This window comes from Leptinotarsa decemlineata, unplaced genomic scaffold (genome assembly GCF_025532065.1).
Source record: "Leptinotarsa decemlineata unplaced genomic scaffold, Ldec_3_MD MMD2_tig00000882_RagTag_RagTag, whole genome shotgun sequence".
Classification (NCBI taxonomy): domain Eukaryota; kingdom Metazoa; phylum Arthropoda; class Insecta; order Coleoptera; family Chrysomelidae; genus Leptinotarsa; species Leptinotarsa decemlineata.
Genome location: NW_027412556.1, coordinates 4,979,584 through 5,005,383, shown reverse-complemented (window position 1 = coordinate 5,005,383; position 25,800 = coordinate 4,979,584). Strand labels below are relative to the sequence as shown.

At 35.0% G+C, this 25,800-nt stretch overlaps 1 protein-coding gene and 1 long non-coding RNA gene across 2 annotated transcripts in view; one reads left to right on the top strand and one right to left on the bottom strand.

Moving 5' to 3' along the window:
- Positions 1 to 2,869: 2,869 nt before the first annotated feature.
- LOC141482142 (uncharacterized) lies at positions 2,870 to 5,245 on the bottom strand. The gene is made up of 3 exons (XR_012465363.1): positions 4,949 to 5,245; positions 3,875 to 3,951; positions 2,870 to 3,243 (listed from the first exon to the last, which is right to left on the bottom strand). It is a non-coding gene; the product is annotated as an uncharacterized lncRNA (long non-coding RNA).
- LOC111505340 (mitochondrial glutamate carrier 1) overlaps positions 4,436 to 25,800 on the top strand; it is a 28,386-nt gene continuing 7,021 nt past the window's right edge. Inside the window, exons 1-5 of the mRNA XM_023160133.2 lie at positions 4,436 to 4,590; positions 12,148 to 12,199; positions 17,143 to 17,277; positions 17,426 to 17,575; positions 22,308 to 22,441. Of these exons, the coding sequence (XP_023015901.1) occupies positions 12,174 to 12,199; positions 17,143 to 17,277; positions 17,426 to 17,575; positions 22,308 to 22,441 (445 nt within the window). The 5' untranslated portion in view covers positions 4,436 to 4,590; positions 12,148 to 12,173. The remainder of the gene's footprint in view (positions 4,591 to 12,147; positions 12,200 to 17,142; positions 17,278 to 17,425; positions 17,576 to 22,307; positions 22,442 to 25,800) is intronic.

Genomic DNA, 25,800 nt, shown 5'->3' with positions numbered 1-25,800 from the left:
ACAACAAATTTTTATAATAGTTATATTGATTTCATCTAACCCATATGATTCTAATTTTATGCTATTTATGATGCTAAAGATTTTATCTTCAGTAGTTCAACGCCAAAATAGTTTTTGATAGATATATTATGGAACTGAAGCATCTGAAAAAAATCATAGACCGAAACGATTTACTTCAGTGGATCATTTTTCAAAAGAACATAATAGTGGTATTTCAAAAAACAAATTAACAGAAAGATCCTCTGATAATTTGATATCAAATGAATCAACGAGATAATCCAATAAAAATGAGTTATTGATTTATTTGAACGAATCAAATTGAAAGAAGACCTAGATTCGTTTCTCGGTTATTATCATATTTGAGTAGGTAGATATATACCGTCGTAGCTTTAATACAAGCCACGACACTGAAACGCCAGCTCGATGCCAGTGTTTTTATCCCGACTTCGAAGAAACGAGGTTATGAAATTCTGCATTATTAAGAACGTTACTGTTCTTCAACGGGTACTAATAATGGGGTGTAGAGCCCTAGATCTATTGGAAAGTGCCATTCTGTGTATATTGAATAGTTATTTTTGAAATTGAGTCTAAATTATTGAAGAGTTAATAAACGCGGCCTGTATTGGTAGAAATACCCCAAGAATTTTTCATAAAAGTTTTATACCTACTCAATTTGAAACACTTGCACAGAACACCTGCAGAAGCAGCTTTAACTGGGTTATTCAGAAATGATATTCATTATTAACGCTATCGGGAAAAATAACTTTCAACCGAACTTCGGTATCAATTTCAGAATGTTAACAGCAACTTCATATCACTTTTTAAATAAATCCACGTGTATGTGTTCTCACATTCCTGATATAATATTTATTAACATCTAAGTGGATATTGGGGTCTTTCAAACACGCACTTTTTTCATACAGGACAACATACAGTGTACCGAAGACCAGTTATCTACGGTATATGTTACACTTATATCTCTTTCAAGTCTCAACAACTGACGAGTCAGTGAGTTGTTGCTGACTGACTCGTCAGCCGTCGCTGATCAAGTCGTTGCTGAGGTATACCACTGATGATTTCTGTCGCAGTAGCAGACGAAACGTTTCACGACTACGACCTACTATCCCGGATTTTGTTTGCTCAATTCATCACGTATTAAATTGTTTCGAAAGTTAATTTTTTGTCCATTTTCAGCTCATTACTGTATGATATCTTTTTTGGGAAAGAAAGTTTTTGGCTTTCTACTACTCCATCTTGATACAAAAAATGTGGGAATCTTCCGAAGAAAGGAAAGAAGTTATCAATTTGAAAATAAGTAACTTTATACATAAATGTGTAAATCATACAAAGAAATATCTTTCAGACACAAACTGGAAGAAATCCCTGCTGAAACAGCTACTTTCATATAAACATTGAATTACACGACGGAAAAAAATGTTTTCGAAACAAATACTTTTATATGAACACTGAATTTACAGAAGATACTTTTCTCTACTCAGTTTGTATTCCAAACATTCGTTATGGAATAAAATCAGATATAATTCACAAGAGTTCTACTCTAAATGAATGGTAAGAAATTGCACTTACATTGAACACTGTCATCCTCACTGGTAGACATCGATGTTTCGCCGTAAGACACTTGCCCCAAGGCTCTTCAGTACCAAATTGGATAACATTATAGAAAATACACACAATTCATTCATGAATTACGATTTTTATTATCACGGAATAAGTTTGATCTACTTATGTCATCGATGACATCGTAGTGACATTCATTCACCTATTTGATTGAATCCCAGCCAAGAGGAATCTTATTTGAATTGAAGGGGTTATATTTTTAGGAGTGATTGATTTTTGGGAAAGAAAGTTTTTGGCTTTCTACTACTCTATCTTGATACAAAAAATGTGGGAATCTTCCAAAGAAAGGAAGGAGGGCTTTCTTCCAGTTGGTGTCTGAAACATACTTCTTTGCATGATCTACACATCCATGTATAGAGTTACTTATTTTCAAATTGATTACTTCCTTCCTTTCTTTGGAAGATTCCCACATTTTTTGTATCAAGATGGACTAGTAGAGAGTCAAAAACTTTCTTTCCCAAAAATTAATCACTCCTAAAAATATAACCTTTTCAATTCATATATGATTTCGTTAAGCGGCCAATTTTTTGTACGAATTCAAATTAAACCGAAGCGCAGCCAAAACAACCCAAAAAATGAACCAGATATTTGGCAATGATAGTGTTGATGAACGCACTGTTCAACCACTCACTTTGGACGTAACCTAACCTAACCAAACCTAACCCCACGATTTGAACGATCGACAGAATTCATAAAGTTCTGAGGTTTGTTCTTCTTTGCTTTTGCGCAATAAAAACGATCTTTTTTTGGAATCATATCATCACGTGTGATGAAAACTGGATCCTACACAACAGGAGATGTTCAGGACAGTGATAGACACTTTCCAGAGGCAAAAACCCACCGAAAAAGACCATTGTTACTGTATGGTGTTCCGTGCTTCACTAAAATTTTCTGCAACCCGGCCAAACTATCACAGCAGAGTCCTATTTTGTAAGAAAATTGACGAAATGTAGTAGGCCGATCCTTCTCCACGACAACTTCCGTCCGCACTTTTCACAAATCACCGTCCGAAAATTAAATGAATTGAGCATCGAAGTTCTGCCTCACCTACCATACTCCCCCATCTTTCTCACCGGTAGAACCTTCGCCAATCAGAACCAAGCAAAAAACGGCCTTCGTCGACTTTATTGAATCCCAAGCACACAATTTTCATGCTGAAGGAATTGAACGAATTGTGTAACGTTGGCAAAAGTCCACTGAGCCAAATGACGCTCATTTCGATTAAATTGAATAAGTATTCACTGATATATTACAGTTTAGACTCATAAAAACGGGCAAAACTTTTGAAATAACCTAATTTTATTACACAAAAATTGAAATGAAAAACAACAATGTGGTCAGTCACCTTCCAGAATTCCAAACATTCACCTGTTTAAAGTAGCATCTAGCAAATGTCTGCCGGAAAACAACTACGTCCCCGGCTAATACTACGATGGACATTGAATTATATTCGATGGACATTTTTGCAAGTTTCACACAGAGGAAAGTCTTGGAAATGCTTCTCGTTAATACAGCAACAGCAGCACTCTTGAATCAATCGAGTAGATCACATACAGACCGGTTTCGATGTATTGCCCCCTCATCAGTACTCAGGCTCATAAGTACCTAGGACCCAAAAAACCTTATTTAATATAGTAAGTCATTTACAAAACTGTAGTTTAGCATGCAAATCATTGTGGTATTATTGAATTAGAATGTTGCAGTTTATAATAACTTTCACCTCCCTTTCTACTGATACACTTCTCAGTATTTAGGAATCAAATACTAAAACCACCATCTATGCCCAAAAATTATATTTTTTCACCTAGTTCAGTAGATGAATCACAAAATCTTTTTACAGCTTACTTAATATTGCTTTCTGTCACTTATCATATGGTAACTTTAAAATTTACCCCACCTGGTGTCTATATGGCGAACTACATGTAACATTGTTCATCTTGATAGCCACCAATGTGTGAATTTTAATCGCTGTTTTTATAATAATTTTGAATACCAGTAACTTTCAGACACAAACTGGTAGAAAAAACCTTCTCGAAACAACTTCATAAACTTTAAATTACACGAAAGAAAAATTATTTTGGAAACAACTATACGTTTATACGAACATCGAATTATACAAAAAACACCGTTTTCCTATTCAGTTTATACTCCAAAAATTCATTATGGAATAGAATCAGATATCATTCACAAGATTGCTACACAATAAAGTATATGAAAGCGGTAAAATTTTACTTACATGGAACACTGTTCTCCTCAACGGACATCTGATGTTTCGGAATGAGACACTTGCATTTTTGCCTCTTCAGCACTAATCTGGAAAACATCACCCAATTCATTCATAAATGAATTGTTAATATAAAAGTAGTTATTTTGAAAAAATATCTGTTTAAAATCTGTTTTTCCGTTAATCAGCTGTCCCCCCATACGAACGACAACTTGTGCGAGCTGAGGACTAACGAGGTCTTACCTTTTAACGTGTGATTCCTAACACGGGGGTTTTCTTCCACTTTCTATCATATCCATGTATGAATGATCTACACATTTTTGAAAAGAGTTTATTTTAGAAGTTATTGCTTTCTACTACGTGGAGAAGTAGAATACGAAAACCTTTCCTTCACACTTCATGGTGTTATTAAATTTAAAAGTTGTCAAAATGCTGCATTCATGAGAGAACTTCCAGTGCCATCTTGCTATCAAAAGCTAGACTGCATTGAAAGTTCAATAGTAGATAACTTCAACGCTAATGAGAGTCATTCCTAACAGCTGGAGCTACGTTCCGTACTTTTATTGAATATCAGACCAAAACGTCAGATAATATTTTGATAGTAGTGGGGGACTGTGTGAATGTGTGTCGGTATTAATTGAATTCGATCCAAAATATTAATAAAACAAGTGACTTAAAAAAAAACACGTTACTAAGTGACACATTTCGTCGCCAATAAATCAATTGAGGTATGTGAGTCAATAGTGTAGCTTTTTCTGTCATGTGAAACCAATCAATAAACATTTTACATTTATTCCTGTGGAAAATTTCAATTTTGTTCATTGTTACAATTATACGATAAAGACATTAATTCAACTAAGATAATTAATCAAATTATATACATTGAGTACAATATGGAATGTAACAACAAAGTATAAAACCATAATTTTCGACCTTCAATGTACTTTACTAGGTTATTTCGGTAATTTGCATGTCAAGCATTAATATTTTTTATTTTGGAACCGCTAATATAACAGGTATTTATATATTATGTAAACCGAGTGTAGTGTATACATAAAATTGATTTTAAAAACTACAGAATCTTACCTATCAACAGAAACTGGTTTTTAGGTTATGAGAGAGAAGTGAAACCTTTCATCGATTTCAAATATATTTTTAATCCACTAAATAAATTAAATGGTTTCATAAAATTTTCTAGTTCATTCCTCTTTTTCAATAAGTTCAACATACAGCGTGACAGTGAAAAGTCTATATCATATGGTATTTTTATCAATAACTTCAATTGCACTAGATTTTGGGGTAATCATTCGGATAACCTCCAATTTTTTCTTTAAAAAGAAGTATCGGACTTACATGTGGCTGAAGTTAGCTTTAGATTTAAATCCGATTCCTTCAATTTTACAGTTGACCAGATGAATAATGCTTATAATGATAGTTTCTCGAAATATGTCTACTTCACAATAAATTTTAGATGTAGAAATGCATGGTTATATAATGCATATTGGGATTCATATCAAAGATTACCCTAAAAAAGGCGAGTCACTACCCTTAATAGAAAAACCTTCAAAAAAGAGTTTGGCAAACAATTGTCGAGATATACTTGGATTTGAAACACAAAATAATGCAAAATGACAGCTTTAGTGAGAATTAAGAGGTAACCAGGCTGCTTGAACCTAGAAAGGGTGATCTCACCCCTATTTCTACAAGATTTTACAATGTCTACTGGTAATTGATATCTATCTAACACAAACATACCGAGACTGGTATTTCTCTGTATAGAATGCACATGTTGATTTATTATAGTTGATAGAGTGAAAGGAGGTTCAACCCCTTATATAAAGTTTTTGCTCAGGTCAATTTCTGACGAGAAAATCGAAATACACGAAAATCTATTATAAGAACATATAGGAAACAACCCCAATATCATGAAAATGAATAGCATATACCTATTTTAATTAGTAATGAACAGGGTGCATCCGCCCTTATTTTGTCAATATATACAAATTTCTGTTTGTCAAAAATTGAACGAGATCGGAAAAATGTTCAGTACTCAAATGCTTCATTATAACCCACTCGTAATATTATCATGCATTTCTACATCCAAAATTCATTGTGAAGTAGACATATTTCGAGAAACTATCATTATGAGCATTATTCATCTGGTCAACTGTAAAATTGAAGGAATCGGATTTAAATCTAAAGCTAACTTCAGCCACATGGACTTGCGCATTTATGTCAGGTGATCACGAATCTGAAGTCAAAACGTGGCGCTCCTGTGTCCTTTCGGAGATACAGCCATCCAAAAGTCAAAATTTTTTAAAATCATCTAGCAACTTAGTTTTGTTATTGAAACACGTCAAATAGCACATTCTCATCAGTAGCGAGCCTTTATTTACCTACCTCAAATGGTTTCACCCAATAAAGAATATCTGTATGAATCCTTTTTTGAAATGATGCCCCAAATGATATCTTCACTTCACTACAATTTTTGTTATTATTTGTTGGCAATACCTATATATCACGAGACGTCAAAGTCTAAAAAACGCAAAATTTGTTGCCAAATTTCGTCAATTTTACTCAGCTTTGCCTCAAAAATAAAACAACACACAGTATTCAGTCCATAACATATTAAAATCTGCGCTTGCAGAAACTCACATGTATATTAATCAATTCAACCTTCTTTCAAATTGTTAAAGTAACATTCTGCACAGAAAAAAAAAGGCAAAATTTCTTATCTTTTCGATACACATACAACAGCGCATCCACTTCATTAATTTTGAAACGGAACCGTTAAAAAAAGTCGCTCGGAAAATCGATTATGATATAGTTTGCTGGAAAAGATACAATTTTGAGAAAATCAAACATTCTTTATAAAAAGTAGGAGTGGCAACTGAATGAAGGTCCTTAGGAGTCATTTTAGGAGTTTTTATTATTGAACAGAACGTGATTTTCACATTGCAAAGCACCATTATCTCATAATCTGGTACCCCAGTTCTTTTCACCGAAAAATTTCAACCTGCTTCAGCGATTTGTACGATTTGAAATGAAAAATTGTGACTGCCTAAGGAGAAAATAATGTTCTAGCATCACCAAATTTTTTCAGAATACCAACAACTGAATCTAGTTCATTTTAATTGGAAAATCTCGACTTGGAGTGACAATTGCCACCTCCACGATTTAAAATTTTCAGTTTACTGAATTCTTACAGAATATTGTTAGATATTTATTGTACCTATGCTATTATGCTATTATGCATTGAAAACTGTAATTTTTTATCCGTTTTTTGAGTCTATTTCAAACTGTTCTATAAATGTTTTATACATATTCAGTTCAATTGAAATGAGCGCTATTTGAATTACTGCACTTTTAACCACGTAACTCAAGTCGATAGATCCCATCAGCATAAAAATTGTTTGCTCGGGATTCGATGAAGTTGACAAAGGATGTTTTCGCACGGTCCTGATTGGCAAAGGTTCTACCGGCGAGTAAACTATTGAAGTGCTCAAAAAGTCGGTCAGCGAGAGATCTGGGAAGTATGGTGGGTGAGGCACAAGTTCGACGCTCAATTTGTTTGATTTTTGGACGGTGATTGTCGTGGAGCAGGATCGGACCTCAATCAGTTGTGTTGACCAGTGCCGGACTATGCTGTGATAGTTTGGCCCGGTTGCAGAATGTTATAGTGAATCACCTAAGCCGCTGACACAGTAACTATGGTCATTTTTGGTAGGTTTTCACTTGGGGTAAATACCTGGATGGCTCATTGGTGTCCAACCACTATGTCTCCTGTTGTCGTACAGGATCCACTATTCATCCCACATGACGATCTGATTCAAAAAAAGTTTGTTTCGGTTGTGCAAAAGCAAAGAAGAACAGACCTCGACACATGGCAATTTCTGTCGATCTATCAAATCATGTAGCACCCATTTTTCAAGCTTTTTGACGTTTCCAATACGTTTAGTACGTACGTTTATTACGTGGTTAAACAGAACTGGCTGGTATCTCAATCGCCATAAAAGAAATAACCAGGAAAGGAACTTCTGGCAAAAACATCTGCACTGATAGTAGACAAGCCCTATAAACCTTGAACAGACAACGTGTTACCTCAGGGCTAGTACTAGAGTGCCATCAAGATTTAGCCAAAGCCTCGGTGGATAATAACATTATCCTGAAGTGGGGTCCTTAAGTCCTCGTTCTGGATTACTGTAGGTTACAGTACCATTGCGAAAGCCTAGTTAATTTTTCGGGTTCGGGTGCTATGGTTCAATTTCTAAAAATCATATCAAATCAAAAAATTAAAATTAGGGAAAAATAAACAGCACCGATGTATTGACTACAAAATTCTCTGTCTGAATACATACTGATCGACACATAATAAATATTTATTATTGAGATATGGAGCTACAAAAACACATGACATTAAAACGGACGAAACTTTTTGAACAACCAATAAGTTGTAAGTATATTGCCCTTCTTTCGGGTAGTCGAAATTTTTCAATAGAAAATTGATAAAAGTCAGTTGCTGTCTTGATGATAAAGAAATACTAACTAATCCTTTTCATACAAATTTTGTCCGAGTTTTATATCTCGCCTCGTTCAAAAGTTTAAAGGGGGGACTATTAACATAACATTTTTGTGAAGTCCAAATTTTTTTATGAAATCCAATATTTTTTACAAAAAATTATAGCTAGCTAAAAATTTTCTGACATAAATATTGAACTCCTAACACAAATTGTATAGAGTTTGAAATTTTTCTAAATATCTTTGTTTCAAATGCTGTATTTCGTGAGTTTGAATAATAAGGTGATTTCCAGTCCCATAAAAATCATATCCACCTATAAGTTTTTTGTTATTTCAACTAAAAGTATATCAAAATAAACCTGTACTGCATTTACGTGGTGGCATTCCTAGATGATGATAAGTTTTCGCTTCATTGAAACACTGTTTGATCAATATTTTATTTCTGATGAATTATCTCAATATTGATAATTGATAGTTAATAAAAGATAAGTAATCCAATAAATTCTGATTGATCAGTGATTGTTGACGAAGGTTGATCTTTCATTAATAAATACTCGTGGCCAACTAATACAATGAATAAAATCGTATTGAAAATTTACAGCTCATTCAGTTGTTTCATTAGTGAAGCGTTTTTACAAAACCATTCGAAAAGAAAAAGAGTTCTGTTCCAGATCGGAGAAGATTTTCCAAAACAAAACTCAAACAACAATTTTTCACATACAGTCGGTGGGCATACTTGAAGACTGGCTATAAATCGAATCATCTAAAGGAACAACTCGTTCTGGCAAGTCCCAACTCCCTACAATGTAAGTTAATGGATTGACACCTATCAGGAAACAACTACTCCCCTCGCCAATACCACGAAGGGCGTTGGATTGTTTCCGACAGGTGTCAGTGCAGGATTCTTCACTGAATTTATTCCTGCACATGCTGTTGGCGATACAACTGCCGCAATAGATTTTCAATGATTGTAACACACTTGCAGACCTGTTTCGGACTCTTTGGCCACTCGTCAGTGCCAGACAGTGTCTATCATCAACATAAAGTCAATGATTTCCGATAATTGAAAATCAAATTCCTTCAGAGTATCATTCCTCAAACTAGGCTGAAGCGAATAACAAACAATAGGTTTGTCATCACCCCATCTGCCTGTGAACGGGGTAACCAACCGCATATCCGAAATTTCCTCGTGTATAAGGAAAGAAAACTTTTCATATACAGTGCTTTTCAGATAAAAGTATCCACCTTTAATAACTTTTGTAATACTGGTATTTAGGAAAAATCCAAAAACACGTCAATTTATGTTGGAAGGGGCAAGCATTATGGCTTATTTAAACTTACTGGAAAAGCCAGCCCCTCACCCCTAGCATCATCCCCCTTTTTTTTTAAATTACCTACTTCTCATATTTTTTATGTAAAATTTGGATACTCCTCTTTGAGCTGATTTCAAAAATGTATAATACTTGTAGGTTAAAGTAGTTAGTTTATGAGATAAACAATTTTTCTTTTAATAGCACAAATTTTACTTATTTTTTACTTTCACCTTATTTGCCTGTAATAAAATGGGTTGTACAACAGTTCAAACTCTTTAATCTTTTTAACTGTGTTATTTATTCTACTTCAAAAATCCAAACAACAAAAAACTCTACTTTTTATTAAAGTTTGACATTGTCAACTAGAATTTGTAGTCACTATTGATAGTGTACTTTGATACATTATTTATTTTGTTTCGCTGAAATCTGTTTAAAAAAAATCTGTTTAAAATCTGTTTAAAATCTGTTTTTCCGTTAACCAGCTGTCGCACCCCTACGAACGACAACCCTCAGAAGTCGAAACTTGTGCGAGCTAAGAATTAACGAGGTCTTACCTTTTAACGTGTGATTCCTAACACGGGTTTACTCTTTGCAAGAAACTACTAACAATTACTAACAATGGTTTACTCTTTGCAAGAAAGAATTGAAATTGTAGGTTTATACTACCAAAATAATAATTGTGCAAGAGCTGCTGCTAGAATATTTAACGAATTACATGACGGAAGACATGCAACTCATAAGTATGTAATTCAACTGATGGAGAAATTTACCACAACAGGGTCTGTTTGCAATAAAGTGCATAAGCGAGAGGGACTCGTAAATAACGAAGCAATCCAAGTGGCAATTTTAGGGCAAGTCAGCTTAGAGGCTCAACAACCCCAATCGTTGTCAACAATAAGTAGAGCGATCGGTGTTTCATCTTCTACAGTTTTCCGAGTTCTACATAAATTCAAGTACCACCCATACAAAGTTAAGTTGGTGCACGAGTTGAATGAAGATGATTTTGATCGTCGTCTAGAGTTTTGCGAATCAATGACGCAATTTATCAATAACAATCCACAATTGTTAAAGTATATTTGCTTTTCTGATGAATGCTCATTTTCATTAAATGGCTTAGTAAATAGGCATAATTGTAGATATTGGGCTGAAAGTGATCCACATATTATGCGTGAATTCCATACACAACATCCCCAAAAGTTAAACGTTTGGTGTGGTATCCTAGGTGACCACATTGTCGGACCTTTCTTCATCAACGGAAATTTAAATGGTGAATCATATCTTGAGTTACTCAGGGAAGGGGTTGACCCACGTATTATAACAATAATAGAAAATGATGATAACCTTTCCGAAGATTTACTGGTATTTCAACAAGACGGAGCTCCCCCACACTATGCTATGCCTGTCCGACAATTTTTAAAATAGGTAGAAGAGGGCAGATGATGGAGTGGCCACCTAGGTCACCGGATTTAACACCCCTAGACTTCTTTTTATGGGGGTATTTAAAAACAAAAGTTTATGCTACCCAACCAGAATCTCTGGATGATTTACGAGAGAGGATAGAAAATGAATGTCGACAATTAAATCCAGCCGTATTAAGCAATGTCAGAGAGGCATTTCAAAATAGATTATACCATTGCATGGAAGTGAATGGTACTCATTTTGAACACTTATTGTAACTTCATAATAAATAGCACAGTTAAAAAGATTAAAGAGTTTGAACTGTTGTACAACCCATTTTATTACAGGCAAATAAGGTGAAAGTAAAAAATAAGTAAAATTTGTGCTATTAAAAGAAAAATTGTTTATCTCATAAACTAACTACTTTAACCTACAAGTATTATACATTTTTGAAATCAGCTCAAAGAGGAGTATCCAAATTTTACATAAAAAATATGAGAAGTAGGTAATTTAAAAAAAAAGGGGGATGATGCTAGGGGTGAGGGGCTGGCTTTTCCAGTAAGTTTAAATAAGCCATAATGCTTGCCCCTTCCAACATAAATTGACGTGTTTTTGGATTTTTCCTAAATACCAGTATTACAAAAGTTATTAAAGGTGGATACTTTTATCTGAAAAGCACTGTATAGTCAGTGGGCATACTTGAAAACTGACTATAAATCAAATCATCTAAAGGAACAATTCGTTCAGGCCAGTCTCAACTCCCTACACTGTAGGTTAATTGACTGACACCTATCAGAAAACAACTACTCCCCTGGCTAATACCACGAAGGGCGTTGGATTATATCCGACAGTGTGCATTGACACCTGTCAGTAACTTGTATTCGTAAATGTTGCTTCAAAATTGAATAATGAACTGAAAAGATGAAATTTTTTCACTTACCTTTCTTTAGATGGTCGACTTTCCGGAAAATAATTCTTTTTCACTTACATTACTATCGAACCGAAACAGTTTTCAGTTAACATAGACAGCTCATTTTTTCGTTTTTCATTTTCTAGTCATCACTGCCCTCTGGAAATCATCTATGGCCGAGAAGCAAGCCCAGTTTTCGTGAGTATTTGAAATAATATTTTTTGATATATTGATAAACATGTAATTTCAAGTTCAATACATGACTATGGTAGGTAAGTGAGATCTTTGCGAAACATCGTGTGCTCTGCTTGTTAGCTGAACTTGAAGTTTCAAGCAATCAGTTATGATACAGGGTACAGCGCGATGAAAATATTGGCGTTTTTCTTGTAACGATAGATTCGATATCTGAATTTGCTTGGAAGTTTGCTAAAGGGAGAGCTTTGTCTAAAAATGAAATATAAATCTGGGTATCATCTTCGTATTGGGGACAGCAACTGAACTTGATACAATTTTCAAACTCGTGTGTATAGATGATGAATAGAACAGGTCCCAAAATGGAGCCCTGTGGGACTCCATTCTCCGTATGCAGAAAGTTAGAGCAATTCCCTTCCGTCAGAACGACCTGCATTCCATTTTTCAAATAAGCCTGAAGTAATCCTACTGAATCCTCTGTGAAGCCAATGTATTGTAGGATAGCAAGTAATAAAGTGTGTAGCGGTGAATTGGCGCAGTGGTAGCGCGCCCGACTCACGATCGGAAGGTCGTGAGTTCGATCCCAACCTCGACCAGATATTTTTCTCGAGAGAATTTGTCTAGTTCAAGTTGGGATGATTCTGTAACGTTACATGGCCAATGGACTGCGAATAGCCATGATGCTCCCTAGGTGACTCGGAGAGTTATGAACATTGCCTACCCAGGATACGAGGATGATGACCAATGCAGTTGATGCCGATGACACCAAAAAAATAAAGTGTGTTTGATGCGGTCAAAGGCTTTTGTATAATCAAGCATTACTGAAGAAGTCAACTGTTTTTGTGAAGCGCCCCAAATATGTCGTTGGTAATACTCAGAAAGGCGGCGACACAGCTCTGTTGGGATCTAAATTCCAACTGACACTTGGCAGTAATACTATCAGAATCTAGGCGAGACTGAATCTGGGAAAATATTAATTTCTCGAATACTTTGTCGATGAGCAGATTATGCTTATTAGGCGAATATATTTAAAATCAGTTGGATTGGATGTTTTAGGTAGAGGAGTGATAAATATTTTTTCCAGATTTGAGGAAATACATCAATACTGATACAAAAATTGAATACATTATGGGATATAATTGGGAGACACCATAGGCTTTGATTGATAAAAGAACGTTATAGGTATCCAAATCCGCAGTTGGTACAAATGTTGGTATGAATATCCTTGAACATTACTGGAGTTATATCTCAACACCAAACCGTTATTTCAACACATCGACACGTGTTTCGATCAACAAGTGATCATCTTCAAGAGGAAGATCAAACTGTTGATTTTGATCTTTCTCTTGAAGATGATCACTTGGTGATCGAAACACGTGTCGAGGTGTTAAAATAACGGTTTAGTGTTGGGATAAAACTCCTGTAATATTGATTACTACACCAAAGATTGCAAACAGTGCATCATAAGTATGAATATCATTCATGGTGATCGGTTCAACTTGGTTTTCAATGTGTTCATATAATGTAATAAAAAATTATTGTTACAATTGTCATAGCAGTTCAAAATCGATAGTAATGTCATCTAGAAAAAGTGCAATTTTCAAATTGAGTGTTCAGTAGTCGTCTTGACAAAACCATTTTTATTCCCTTCACTTCATACCCCAAATTTCTTCCGACGTATAAATTCCACAGCATTACTTTGAGTGATGAGGAAGTAGTAAAAATATCCACAGCAGATGATGTGAAATACTTAGGTATCATTGTAGATCCACACTTGAAATGGAAGGACCATATAAATGCCACTGTAAAAGAAACTCCCGTATGTGCTATACAGAATAAGGTATTACAACAATATTCTCAACATCCAACAAATGAGAACACTTTACTATGCCCTTGTGCAAAGCCTCATTAATTACGGTATAATTGCATGGGGAGCAGAATATTCCAATCACCTGTCTCCGCTGGAAATGATACAGAAGAGAATTCTTAAAGTTATTTTCCATAAGCCACAAGACTATCCAACGGAAATGTTATACAGAGCTTTCCAACGAGAACTTGACCCCCCTGTAAGTCAGAAACGGACGTGTAATCGAAAATTTCAAAGAACACATCAATTTTTATTTCTAAGGGGGACTAATTCTGATATGAAAATCATACCCGAAACTTCACCCCCCTGCGGTCAGCAGCTACCCTGCCTATTTTTTTCAAGGACGTGGGGGGTCGAGTAATACATCATTTGAAAGGTATTTTGTCCCTCTATTATCTCTGTATTTTTTTTCGAAGTTGGTTCATTCGTTATTGAGAAATTAAATGTTGAACGTTTTGAACGTTTTATTTAAGAAAAAAACAGAAAATTCGCTGTCGTTCATTTCAATGGTGAAATCAACAAAATCAATCAATCAAATAATATCAGTGGAAACAAAATCAACGGATAAAGTGTTTAAAATGACCTCCATCTAGTTCCATACAATAATACAGTCTACTCTCGAAAGCGTGCCGTACATTATTCAAGATGTTCTGAATCCACAATCGGCATTCCCGAACAATTCTCTGTCGCAGGTCTTCTAGATTTGTAGGTTCAGTAGAGTACACTTTCGACTTCAGGTGTCCCCACAGAAAAAAGTCCATCGGTGTGAGATCAGGTGATCTAGCTGGACTCCTTCTGCCTATCCATCACATTGAAAAACGTTCGTCCAAAAAATGTCTCACCCGAACATCAAAATGTGGGGGTGCACCATCCTGCTGAAATGTTATTCCACTTTCTACTGTATTGTCATCATTTTCTAAAATTTGTATAATCATAGGATCTACATAGTCTTGTAATAGATTTAGGTATGTGTCTCCATTGAGATTACTTTCAATGAAGAATGGTCCAATAATATGGTTACCAAGAATGCCGGCCCAGACATTCAATTTTTGTGCAGTTTGTGCAGTTTCCATCACCAAATGAGGATTCACATCGCTACAGTAACGACAATTATATCTATTCACTTCACCATTCAACATGAAAGAACTTTCGTCTGAAAAACATGTACATATTGTATAATAGGTTTGGATTATTGGTGTATTTCTCGCTGAACACCTCACAAAACTGAAGTCGACGATCAGGATCTTCGTTTAACTCCTGAACTAGCCTTATTTTGAAAGGATGGAATTTGTAGGCTTTCAAAATCCGAAAAACACTACTAGCTAATACACCAGACGCTCTAGTTACTTGTCTGATAGATTGTCGATTATCCATTTGAACATGTCTTGAAACTGCAACTCAACTGTCATTTCTAACAGGACGGGAAACTTCATGTTTTCTGTTGTGAAGAGAACCTGAAGTTCGAAACTTATCCATTAACTGTTTAACGTATTGATGGCTCACGTTGTGGTCTGTATGATTCGTATTATAAATTCTTGCAGCAGCTTTGGCATACTCATTATATCGATAATAGGTTGCAACAATTTCTATTCTTTCTTCAGTAGAATAAACCATGTTGGACTGAATAATAATTCGTGAAGAAGTGACGGTGGCCAACTATCTACTTTTTGTTCTGCGACAACTAGATTCAACAAAAACTACCGGTGCGTTGCAGAAAAAACTAACAGTGTCGTCCATTTCAAAACGTTTACTACTAATTAAATAAATTAATACAAATTTAGAAGACCTGCGACAGAGAATTGTTCGGGGATGCCGATTGCTGACTCAGGACATCTTGAATAATGTACGGAACGCTTTCGAAAGTAGACTGTATTATTTTATGGAACTAGATGGAGGTTATTTTGAACACTTTATCCCTTGACTGTGTTGCCACTGATATCACTTTTGTTGATTTCCTCAATAAAATGATCGACAGCGAATTTTCTGTTTTGTTCTTAAATAAAACGTTTAACATTCAATTTCTCAATAACGAATGAACCAATGGGGAATGTTCCTCCTGACGAAAATTAAGTAGTTTTCATAAAAGAGCTCTAAAACTTCGCATTTTAAACTTATCATTTCAACCTTTTTTTTAATTATTTAAATACTTAAAAAAGAGGAATGAAATAACGCATTCAACATTTAAAGGGATTCGTTTCTATTTCACCATTTGGCAACATCGGTTATAGCTAATAAAGGACAATAAATCTGTTACCTGTATGAGACAAATAAAGATGACATATTTCAGAGGCGTGTTGTTCTGTTTACTTATGTTCCGAGTTCCGAGACATTCTGTGACATATGACATTTTGTGCATCTAACCTATCTTCCTCTATATAAATAAATAACAAAACAACTGTTGTTTATGTAGCCTGTGGAGGTGGTATTGAACTATAATTTATATTTTGCCTTAATTTGACACTATTGATATGATTCTTCTTCTGCTAGCATACTACTAACCTGAACTCCGATCTAGCATTCTAGGCGCTGTTGCCAATATGTGAATTAGAAACAAATCCCTTCAAAAATTAAAACCCAACATTTGAAACATCAATTTGAATACTTTTCGAAGTGAATTTGAAAAACTCATGAATTGAACTCAACTTTATTTTGTTCAAACTTGCATTTGCTGTAATAACTCAAATTGAGGAACTAGCCCTATTTCGAAAAAAAATTACAGAAGTGATAGAGGAACAAAAGGCCTTTTAAATGATGTATCACTCAACCCCCAATGCCATTGAAAAAAATAGGAGGGTAGTTGCTGACCGCAGCGGGGTGAAATTTCGTGTATGATTTCCATATCAGAATTAGTCCCCCTAGAAATAAAAATTGTCGTGCTCTTTGAAATGTTTTATTACACTTTCGTTTCTGACTTATAGGGAGGTCAAGTTTTCTTTGGAACGCCCAATATAATGTAATAAAAAAATTATTATTACATAGCAGCATAGCAGTTCAAAAGCTATAGCAATATCAACCAGAAAAAGTGCAATTTTCAAATTGTAAGTGTTTTTGATAATGATAATTTTACTTTAATCTTATTTAGCCTCGTACCAAAAATTGTCAATGGAGGAATTGCTGGTATCATCGGAGTTACATGTGTCTTCCCTTTGGATCTTGTCAAAACTAGACTGCAAAACCAACAAATTGGACCTAATGGCGAAAAAATGTACAAAAGCATGTGAGTATATGAATGTTTAGGGTTTTCGGGCTATTGCTACTTACCAGTTCGAAGAAAACTCAACTGAACGCTTGTTCTGAATATTTCAGACACTCATTTGAATATTGATCCATATAATATTCTGAAAATTCTTTTTTTTTTACTTCAGGGTGGATGCATTTCGTAAGACCTATACGGCAGAAGGTTTCTTAGGAATGTACCGAGGATCAGCTGTGAATATACTTCTTATTACTCCAGAAAAAGCAATCAAACTTGCCGCCAATGATTTCTTCAGATATAATTTGCAGACAAAAGAAAGGTGGGTGAGTTGGTTCAATTCAAACATTTTCGCAGATGTACAAGTAGCGTTTTTTATTGGGGTTCCAGAAGTACCTCACCTAACAGAGGAAACGAACATTTCAATTTTTTTTCTATCAATATGGTCTCCTTCATGCAAGGGTGGCCCAGAAGTACCCGGTCCAACAAAAAAAACACAAACATTTTGGAAAAAATTTGATGTATTTTTCAACATAATCTCCTTGTAGCTCTATACACTTTTTCCGGTGTCGTTCAATGTGTTCGAAACCGTTTTTATAATAAAAACTGTCTTGCTCCTCAAAATAGACATTAACTGCCGACAGCAGTTCTTCATTGTTTGAAAATCATTGACCACTGAGCCATCTTTTCAAGTTTGGGAACAGAAAATAATCCGAGGGAGCTAAATCTGGCGAATTTTGGTCATTGTGAGCTGTTGCATTGTCTTGATGAAACAACATAATAATAATAATAATAATAGCTTTATTGTCCAACAGTTACCCATTTACAGGACAATATAAAATTTTATTCACAATACTTAACCATAAACGAAAAATGAAATTAACAAAAAAGAAAAAAATAATTCTAATTACCTACTTCAAGTACATGTTAGCAATTCTAATAATATTATGAAGGTTAGTGAAGAATAAATCACCATAGGCACAAATGCTATTGAAATATGTGCACATATAATCCAGTCATTTAAGCTTAAATTAGGTAAGAATCTCGGAATTTGAGATACCCAGCTGTAAGTCTGTAAATACTTGTATATTGACACCCTAAAAGTTGTCTCAAAACCTACATATGGTAGGGTGTAAGCAACTATTAAATTTCAAGGTCAAAGGTCACAAAAATCGGATTTTTGTGCTTTTTTTGGAAATATCTCATTTCCTATGGGTTTTTTGCTATTTGTATTTATTATCAATATTGTAGAATACAAAATTCTCTACTAATTTTGTTTAAAAAAATTTTTTATACAGTGAACCGTTTTCGAGATAGAGGGCGGAGAGCGCGCGGTCACAGCATCACTTCAGGTCAACCGGTGCCTCCGGTCGAAAACGCGCCATATATAGTTGATGAACTATCGATAAATCAATGATTATAAATATTTTTCAATTTTTATTAACTATCATATTATATTTTATCATTTTCTTCATGCAATAAATCTATATCTATTCAATAATACTGATAACCGTTTACTAAAATTAAAAAATTAGATTATTAGAGAGTGGAACTCAAATCTTATTGGCAGTCTATAATGCTGTGAAAAGTCTCGATCATCTTTGTTATATGCATTACGTCAAGTCTACAAAACTTAATAAACCTGTGCAGCTTTCAAATATTCCACCAACAAGTGCAGCTGCTCATCAACATTTCAACCGTGTATATTATCAAGTTTAAACTTGGTTAGGACATGATTTGGAACCCCAGGTATGAGGTTGGGTAATGCGAAACGATTTTCTGGAGCCTATCATGACAATTTTACCACCTGCTCCAGAAGATTTGCTAAATACAATTTTCTGCAACTGCAAGAGTGGTTGTGGTTCGCGATGCGGATGCAGGAAAGCGGGCTTGCAATGCTCTTTAGCTTGTGGCCAATGTAATGGGCAAGCTTGTCTCAATGCTCTACCATATTAGAGCGACATTAACGAAGATGGAACCTTTGACCCCGAAATCATGGAAGAACTTGAGACAAATGTCGTTGAAGACGATAATGAAGACCAGTTTGAAATTTACCAGCAGCCAGAAGACGACGATGAAGAGGAAGAAGATGATTAAAATTATAAATTGTAGTTTTTGTACCCTTTATTCCATTTCTTTACTTTCAATAAAAATAAATGTATTCAATGATATTTTTTAATAAAAAGATTAATTCATAATTTATTTGTTTTTTTTTTTCATCATGTAAGAAGTTATAAATATTAATTAGGTTAAAATTCAAATATAATTCCTATATTTTCATTAACAATTCTGCAATTACATGGGCAGGTAAAAGTGTTGTTAAATAAATTAATACTGAATAAAAAGTGGATGAGTTAGGAAAAAAATTATAAAATATAATATAATAGTTAATAAAATAAAATAGTTATAAATATTTATAATCATTGATTTATCGATAGTTCATCAACTATATATGGCGCGTTTTCGACCGGAGGCACCGGTTGACCTGAAGTGATGCTGTGACCGCGTGCTCTCCGCCCTCTATCTCGAAAACGGTTCACCGTATAAAAAATTTTTTTTAAACAAAATTTGTAGAGAATTTTGTATTCTACAATATTGATAATGAATACAAATAGCCGAAAACCCATAGGAAATGAGATATTTCGAAAAAAAGCGCAAAAAACCGATTTTTGTGACCTTTGACCTTGAAATTTAATAGTTGCTTACACCCTACCATATGTAGATTTTGAGACAACTTTTAGGGTGTCAATATACAAGTATTCACAGACTTACAGCTGGGTATCTCGAATTCCGAGGTGAACTTACTATAATGACTAGACTATAACATATATTGGGGAATTGAGCAATAATGTTAGTTCTTGCTCTGAGAGGTCTAAAAACGGATTGAGATCGTGACGCTGGCCGTGGTACATTGAAGTTAATTTGTTCAAGAATTTTAGGACAGTCAACTCTCTCATTCACTAACTTGAATAAAAATATGAGCGTCGCACATTTTCTGCGATGCTCTAAACTAAAAAGTTCCAAACGTACATATATGACATCATTACTGATACCTCTCTCAGGGTAAGAATCATCTATTCTGAAAATTAGAAATTTACAAAACTTTCTTTGAACTCTTTCAATGGCTATGTTATGAATCTCATAGACTCCAGACGATACTTGCATATTCTATCTTCGAACGTACGTAGGTGAAATACAATAGCTTCATGGCTTTAATATTATGAAAGTTTCTACAATTTCTAACAACGAAACCATAAGCTCTAAGAGATTCTGAAACTTTTTGTGAAATATATCTACCAAACGTTAATTTATGATCAAAAGTTTCACCTCATCACTACAAGTTATTTGTTTTTCTGTATTTTTGAATAATACAGGTGATCTTTGGAGCGCCCAAAAAAATACTGTGACTGTTTTGTTTTGTTTTACTCAGTAGCATGTCTATGCTTTTTTCAAAAATCTGTAAATTGGTATCATCTGCATAACACACTATTTTTATATCGTGGTTTCTTTCCATTAGACTGATTATATCATTTACAAATATATTGAACAATAAAGGTCCCAATACAGATCCTTGAGGTAATTGAAAATCTATTGCGGCAGTTGCATCGCCAACAGCATATGCAGGAATAACTTCAGTGAAGAATCCTGCACTGACACCTCTCGGATATAATCCTAGGCCCTTCGTGGTATTAGCCAGGGAAATAGTTGTTTTCTGATAGGTGTCAGTCCATTAATCTACAGTGCAGGGGGTTGAACGAATTATTATTTTAGATGATTTAATATTTTCTCAGCCAAATGCGGCAATTTTTGCTTGATTTATTTCCTCAAACGTTGTAATAAGTTCGCATAATACTTGTCTTTGATAGTTGTACCTTTTTCAAGATAGTCACTGGAAATTATCCTAGGCACATCCCCAAAATCCGATGCCATCACCTTCCTGCAGATGAAACGGTATTCGCCTTCTTTGGAGCAGGTTCTCCCTTGTTGAGTTTACTATTTTGATTGTTTTTTCGTCTCGGATATGAACTGATGGATCCATGTTAAAAAGTCTACTTTGTTGCTGTGAAACTTCACACTCAATTGAAACATCTTCATGACACTGTTTTTGCTCAAGTGTGAGCAAACGCGGCACCTATCTTGCACACAGTTTTCTCATGTACTGATATTTGATGTACCACACTTTTTGAAATACCTACTAAGTTTTCTAGCTTCCGCACCTTCAGTCGACGATCATTCAGTACCGCTTTGCGGAGTTTCTTCACTATTTCTGGAGTCGTCACTTCATTTGGTCGACCACTGCAATGCTCGTCTTGGCAGCTCGTACGGCCTCGTTCAACCGCTGCTACTTAATATATAAAAGTATTCTACCACATAACGACGACCAATTTTTTCCATTTTCACAACCTCACCGATAACGTTCGCTATTGGTGGCTGCCAAACAAATACTAAACAGCGCAGCGTCTTCAAACTTGACACATATGCTCTGACATACCAGGTTTCAAATAATCTACTTTATTTTTCTAATTGATTCGGCCGTTACTTGATGAAGATCCATAGTAATTGGCTTCATATACAAGATTACGTGCGACAGAACTTCTATATATGTTATACAGTGAGCTGTCAGGATTCCCAAATCAACCACGCACCTCACATCTTCGTTGTTGGATTTTTTACTGCTGGGTCATTTTTTCAAATTTTAGGTTCATTTATGGAGGAAATATAGTACATAAGTAAGGTGTATCAAAACAGGTATCTACTTACTTATTAAACAAAAGTCATGTCTCGTGGAAAAAAACCAAATGTTTGTTATGGATCTATCTGGGAATTCTCATCTTCGACAATCTAGATTCAATGATACAAAAACCTGATCGCCTCGAGATATAGATCATGAGAAACGGACACCGTCGTAATATCAACAAACGGTATTTCTGGAATTCCTCTCAATTTTATGAGCATCAATAACACAGACCACAATTTGATTTGAAAATGAATCACTTCTCATGCGTATGCTAATAATAGTAGAAAGTTTTTTCTAAAATAGCATATTTTCTCAGGACCCTTCCAATGTATCGGCAGATGATGGCGGGAGGTCTAGCAGGATTATGCCAAATTGTTATAACAACGCCAATGGAATTGTTGAAAATACAAATGCAAGATGCTGGACGAGTGGCAGCACAAGCTCTTTTAGGTAAATTTTCGAAAAAATCACCATTTTTCCTTCGTTATTTTTCACAGTCATACCTATAATCACTCAACGAAGGAGGTCAAAAGGAACTGGTTTCCCAATAACTCATCTATATGTTATCAATGTAGTATATTTATACACCCATTAGTGTTATCTTATCAATCCTAATATGATGAAAATACACAGTAATTTCGATGTACAGAATTATACAGTGTGTAACAACGAAAACTTAACAGAGCCGTTTTTGAATATAAAAAGTAAGATTTTTGAAAAAAGCTCGGACACGTCGATTTCTAATCAAAGAGGTACACCTTTCGGAATAATCAGATTTTTTGTAGTACGCACCCCCTCGGAGGGGTGCGTCCGACTACCATTATTCAGATAGGAAAAGTAGGTCGAGTGGCACCTTGTTTTAAAGGTCTTTCGAATACCTTTACAACTCTGTTAAAGAAAATTTTTGTAACGATTAGTTTTCGAGATAATTTGAAGTTAAAATTGCCATGTTAATAATACATTAGACAGACCACTTGGTAACTTGTATGCCTAAATAAAAAAAATTTCGAGTAGTTCTTCTTATCAGTTTTCTGTTAAATAAAAGTCCTTTTTTAAAATCAATACCCACTCCTCTTCTTCCAGTTTTCATTAGTACATCGTTCGATTGTTTTGTTTAAACAGGTCGTGTATTGTTATTTGTTTAAAAATGCCTTACACTACTGCTGAAAGGGTTTTAGTTATTGCTTTATTTTTTGGCAACGACCAAAATGCTAATAGAACATCAATTTTATTCAACGAGCAAAACCCTGGTAAACACCTAAGCAGAAATCACGTTCTCGATTTGGTCACAAAATTCAGGGAGACAGGTTCGGTTTCAAATAAGAAAAGAAATGTTCAGAGAAGGGTAGTGAATGACGATAATGCGATTGGAGTGATTGGTCAAGTCATCGCTAATCCCAGGTTAAGTACCAGAGGTTTATCAGCAATGGCCAGAATAAGGCATATGAGCGCATGGAGAATCCTTAAAAACAACAAATTCCATGCTTACAAAATTAAACTTGTTCATGAACTCAATGAGGATGATTTTCACCGAAGACAGGAGTTTTGTGAGGGCATGAGTGAGAGATTAATGCAAAATCCCGAGCTGCTTCATAACATCTGTTTTTTGGACGAAAGCTCATTTCATTTAGATGGTTGCGTGAACCGTCACAATTGCCGTTATTGGTCGGATGAAAACCCAAGACAATACGCAGAAATATATACACAACATCCCCAAAAGTTGAATGTCTGGGACGGAATATTAGGCAATCATATTATAGGTCAATTTTTCATTGATGGAAATTTAACCGGTGATTCTCATTTACAACTTCTTGAAGAGGCAATACAACCTCGTATAGTTGAAATAATTGAACAGGATCCAAGATGTCAAGATGAATTTATCCATTTTCAACAAGACGGTGCACCACCACATTATGCCCAGCAGGTTCGAAATTTTTTGAATAATCATTTTGAAGGACAATGGATTGACAGAAGAGGTCCAATTGAATGGCCAGCACGATCACCAGATTTAACACCACTGGACTACTTTTTGTGGGGATATTTGAAGTATAAAGTTTTTGCTACACAGCCAGCCAATTTGGATGAATTACGTCGTAGAATTATTGATGAATGCCGAGCTATAACTCCTGAGATGTTGAATAATGTAAGAGCAAAATTCGAACAAAATCTTTATTGGTGCATGGAGCACCAATAAAGATTTTCAGGTGTTGCTTTTTTTGTGTGTGCTTTAAAAACAATTATTGGGATTCATTAACCCTAAAACAGTTTTTTAAACTTTTCTGTGTCATCAGCATTCAAGGAAATCAGCAGGTTGTATTCGTTGTGTAGGTAAGTTTTCAGTATGATTCACTTTTTTATCAGAAGCATAAAATATCCACGTCAAAAGGCAACCTTCATAAGGAGGTGCCATTCAATTTACCTAAAATGTAAGGGTGGTAACCAACCCCATCCCCCGAAAAAATTTCCTCGTAATAAACAAATAATTCTTACTTTTTTACGAAATCAAATGGACAAGTATTAGCAGGTTGTCATAAAAAGCAAAAAAAATGTTTTATGAAAGTTCTGAACGTAAATTGTACCTTAAAAACAATTTGATTCATTTTAAAAAGAGTTGGACTCAATAAAAATACCTTTAAATCTTCAAATTATCTCGAAAACTAATCGTTACAAAAATTTTCTTTTAACAGAGACGTGAAGGTATTCGAAATACCTTTAAAACAAGGTGCCACTCAAGCTACTTTCCCTATCTAAATAAGGGTCGTCGGACGTACCCCTCCGAGGAGTGCGTACCTACTACAAAAAATCTGATCAGTCTGAAAGGTGTCCCCCTTTAATTAGAAATCGACGTGTCCGAGTTTTTTTTAAAATCTTACTTTTCATATTCAAAAACGGCTCTGTTAAGTTTTCGTTGTTACACACTGTATTTCTAAAAGTGGAATCCCCTTTAATGTTCAGGAATTTGGACTTGTTTTTTGCTTTAAAGCAAAATTTTCAAAATCATTGCAAAACTATTCCCTGACATCCCAAAATTGTACACCCTATTTGAGTCTCTCTGTCACTGTTAGTATTGTTTCAAACCATTTTCGATATTTTGACCAAAAATTTCCACTCAAATGGGCAATAACTTTGTCAGCAACACAATACATTCGGAAGTTCAAAAATGATTTTTTTTCACTAGTGTCAGTTCTAAACGTTCAATCGAATGTTAGTTCATCTATTCCAAAACACTTAACGAAAGTTTGAAATGGAGATTACTACCTGTAATGATGATTTTACTATTGACTCCCAACGAATATGTTGATATGATGCTTGTTTACGAAGAATATAGCTAGGCAGCTCCATATCGTTAATGCTTATCTCATCGTCACCTGCTATCGCATGCAACTTTTCATGAAGTTCAAAAGAAATATGCCTAAGATCCAGAGCCAGATGTGAAGAAAATGGCATATGCTGAACAGAATCCACATGCTTTGACATAAGACCGTAGGGAGGCCATTGAGATCAATAAGCACCCCAACAATTTCAGCGTAAAAGAGGAAGGTATCAGGTCAACAGATCGTGTTATCCAGTACTCAAGAAAGCCAGAAATGAACTAGAATATAACACCAATCGCCGTTCCACCAGCAACATACCTGTCAACAAAATGGACCAATCAGACCAACCTTGTAACTGTCTAGACCAATCAGGACGACCCAACAAAAGGGCGGACCAATCAGGAGTGAGCATTGGCATGGAAACCCTGTCATCATCACCCCCACCATCCTCTGGAATTATAAATACGAGCGGGACACGTAACTCGTCCGTCAGTC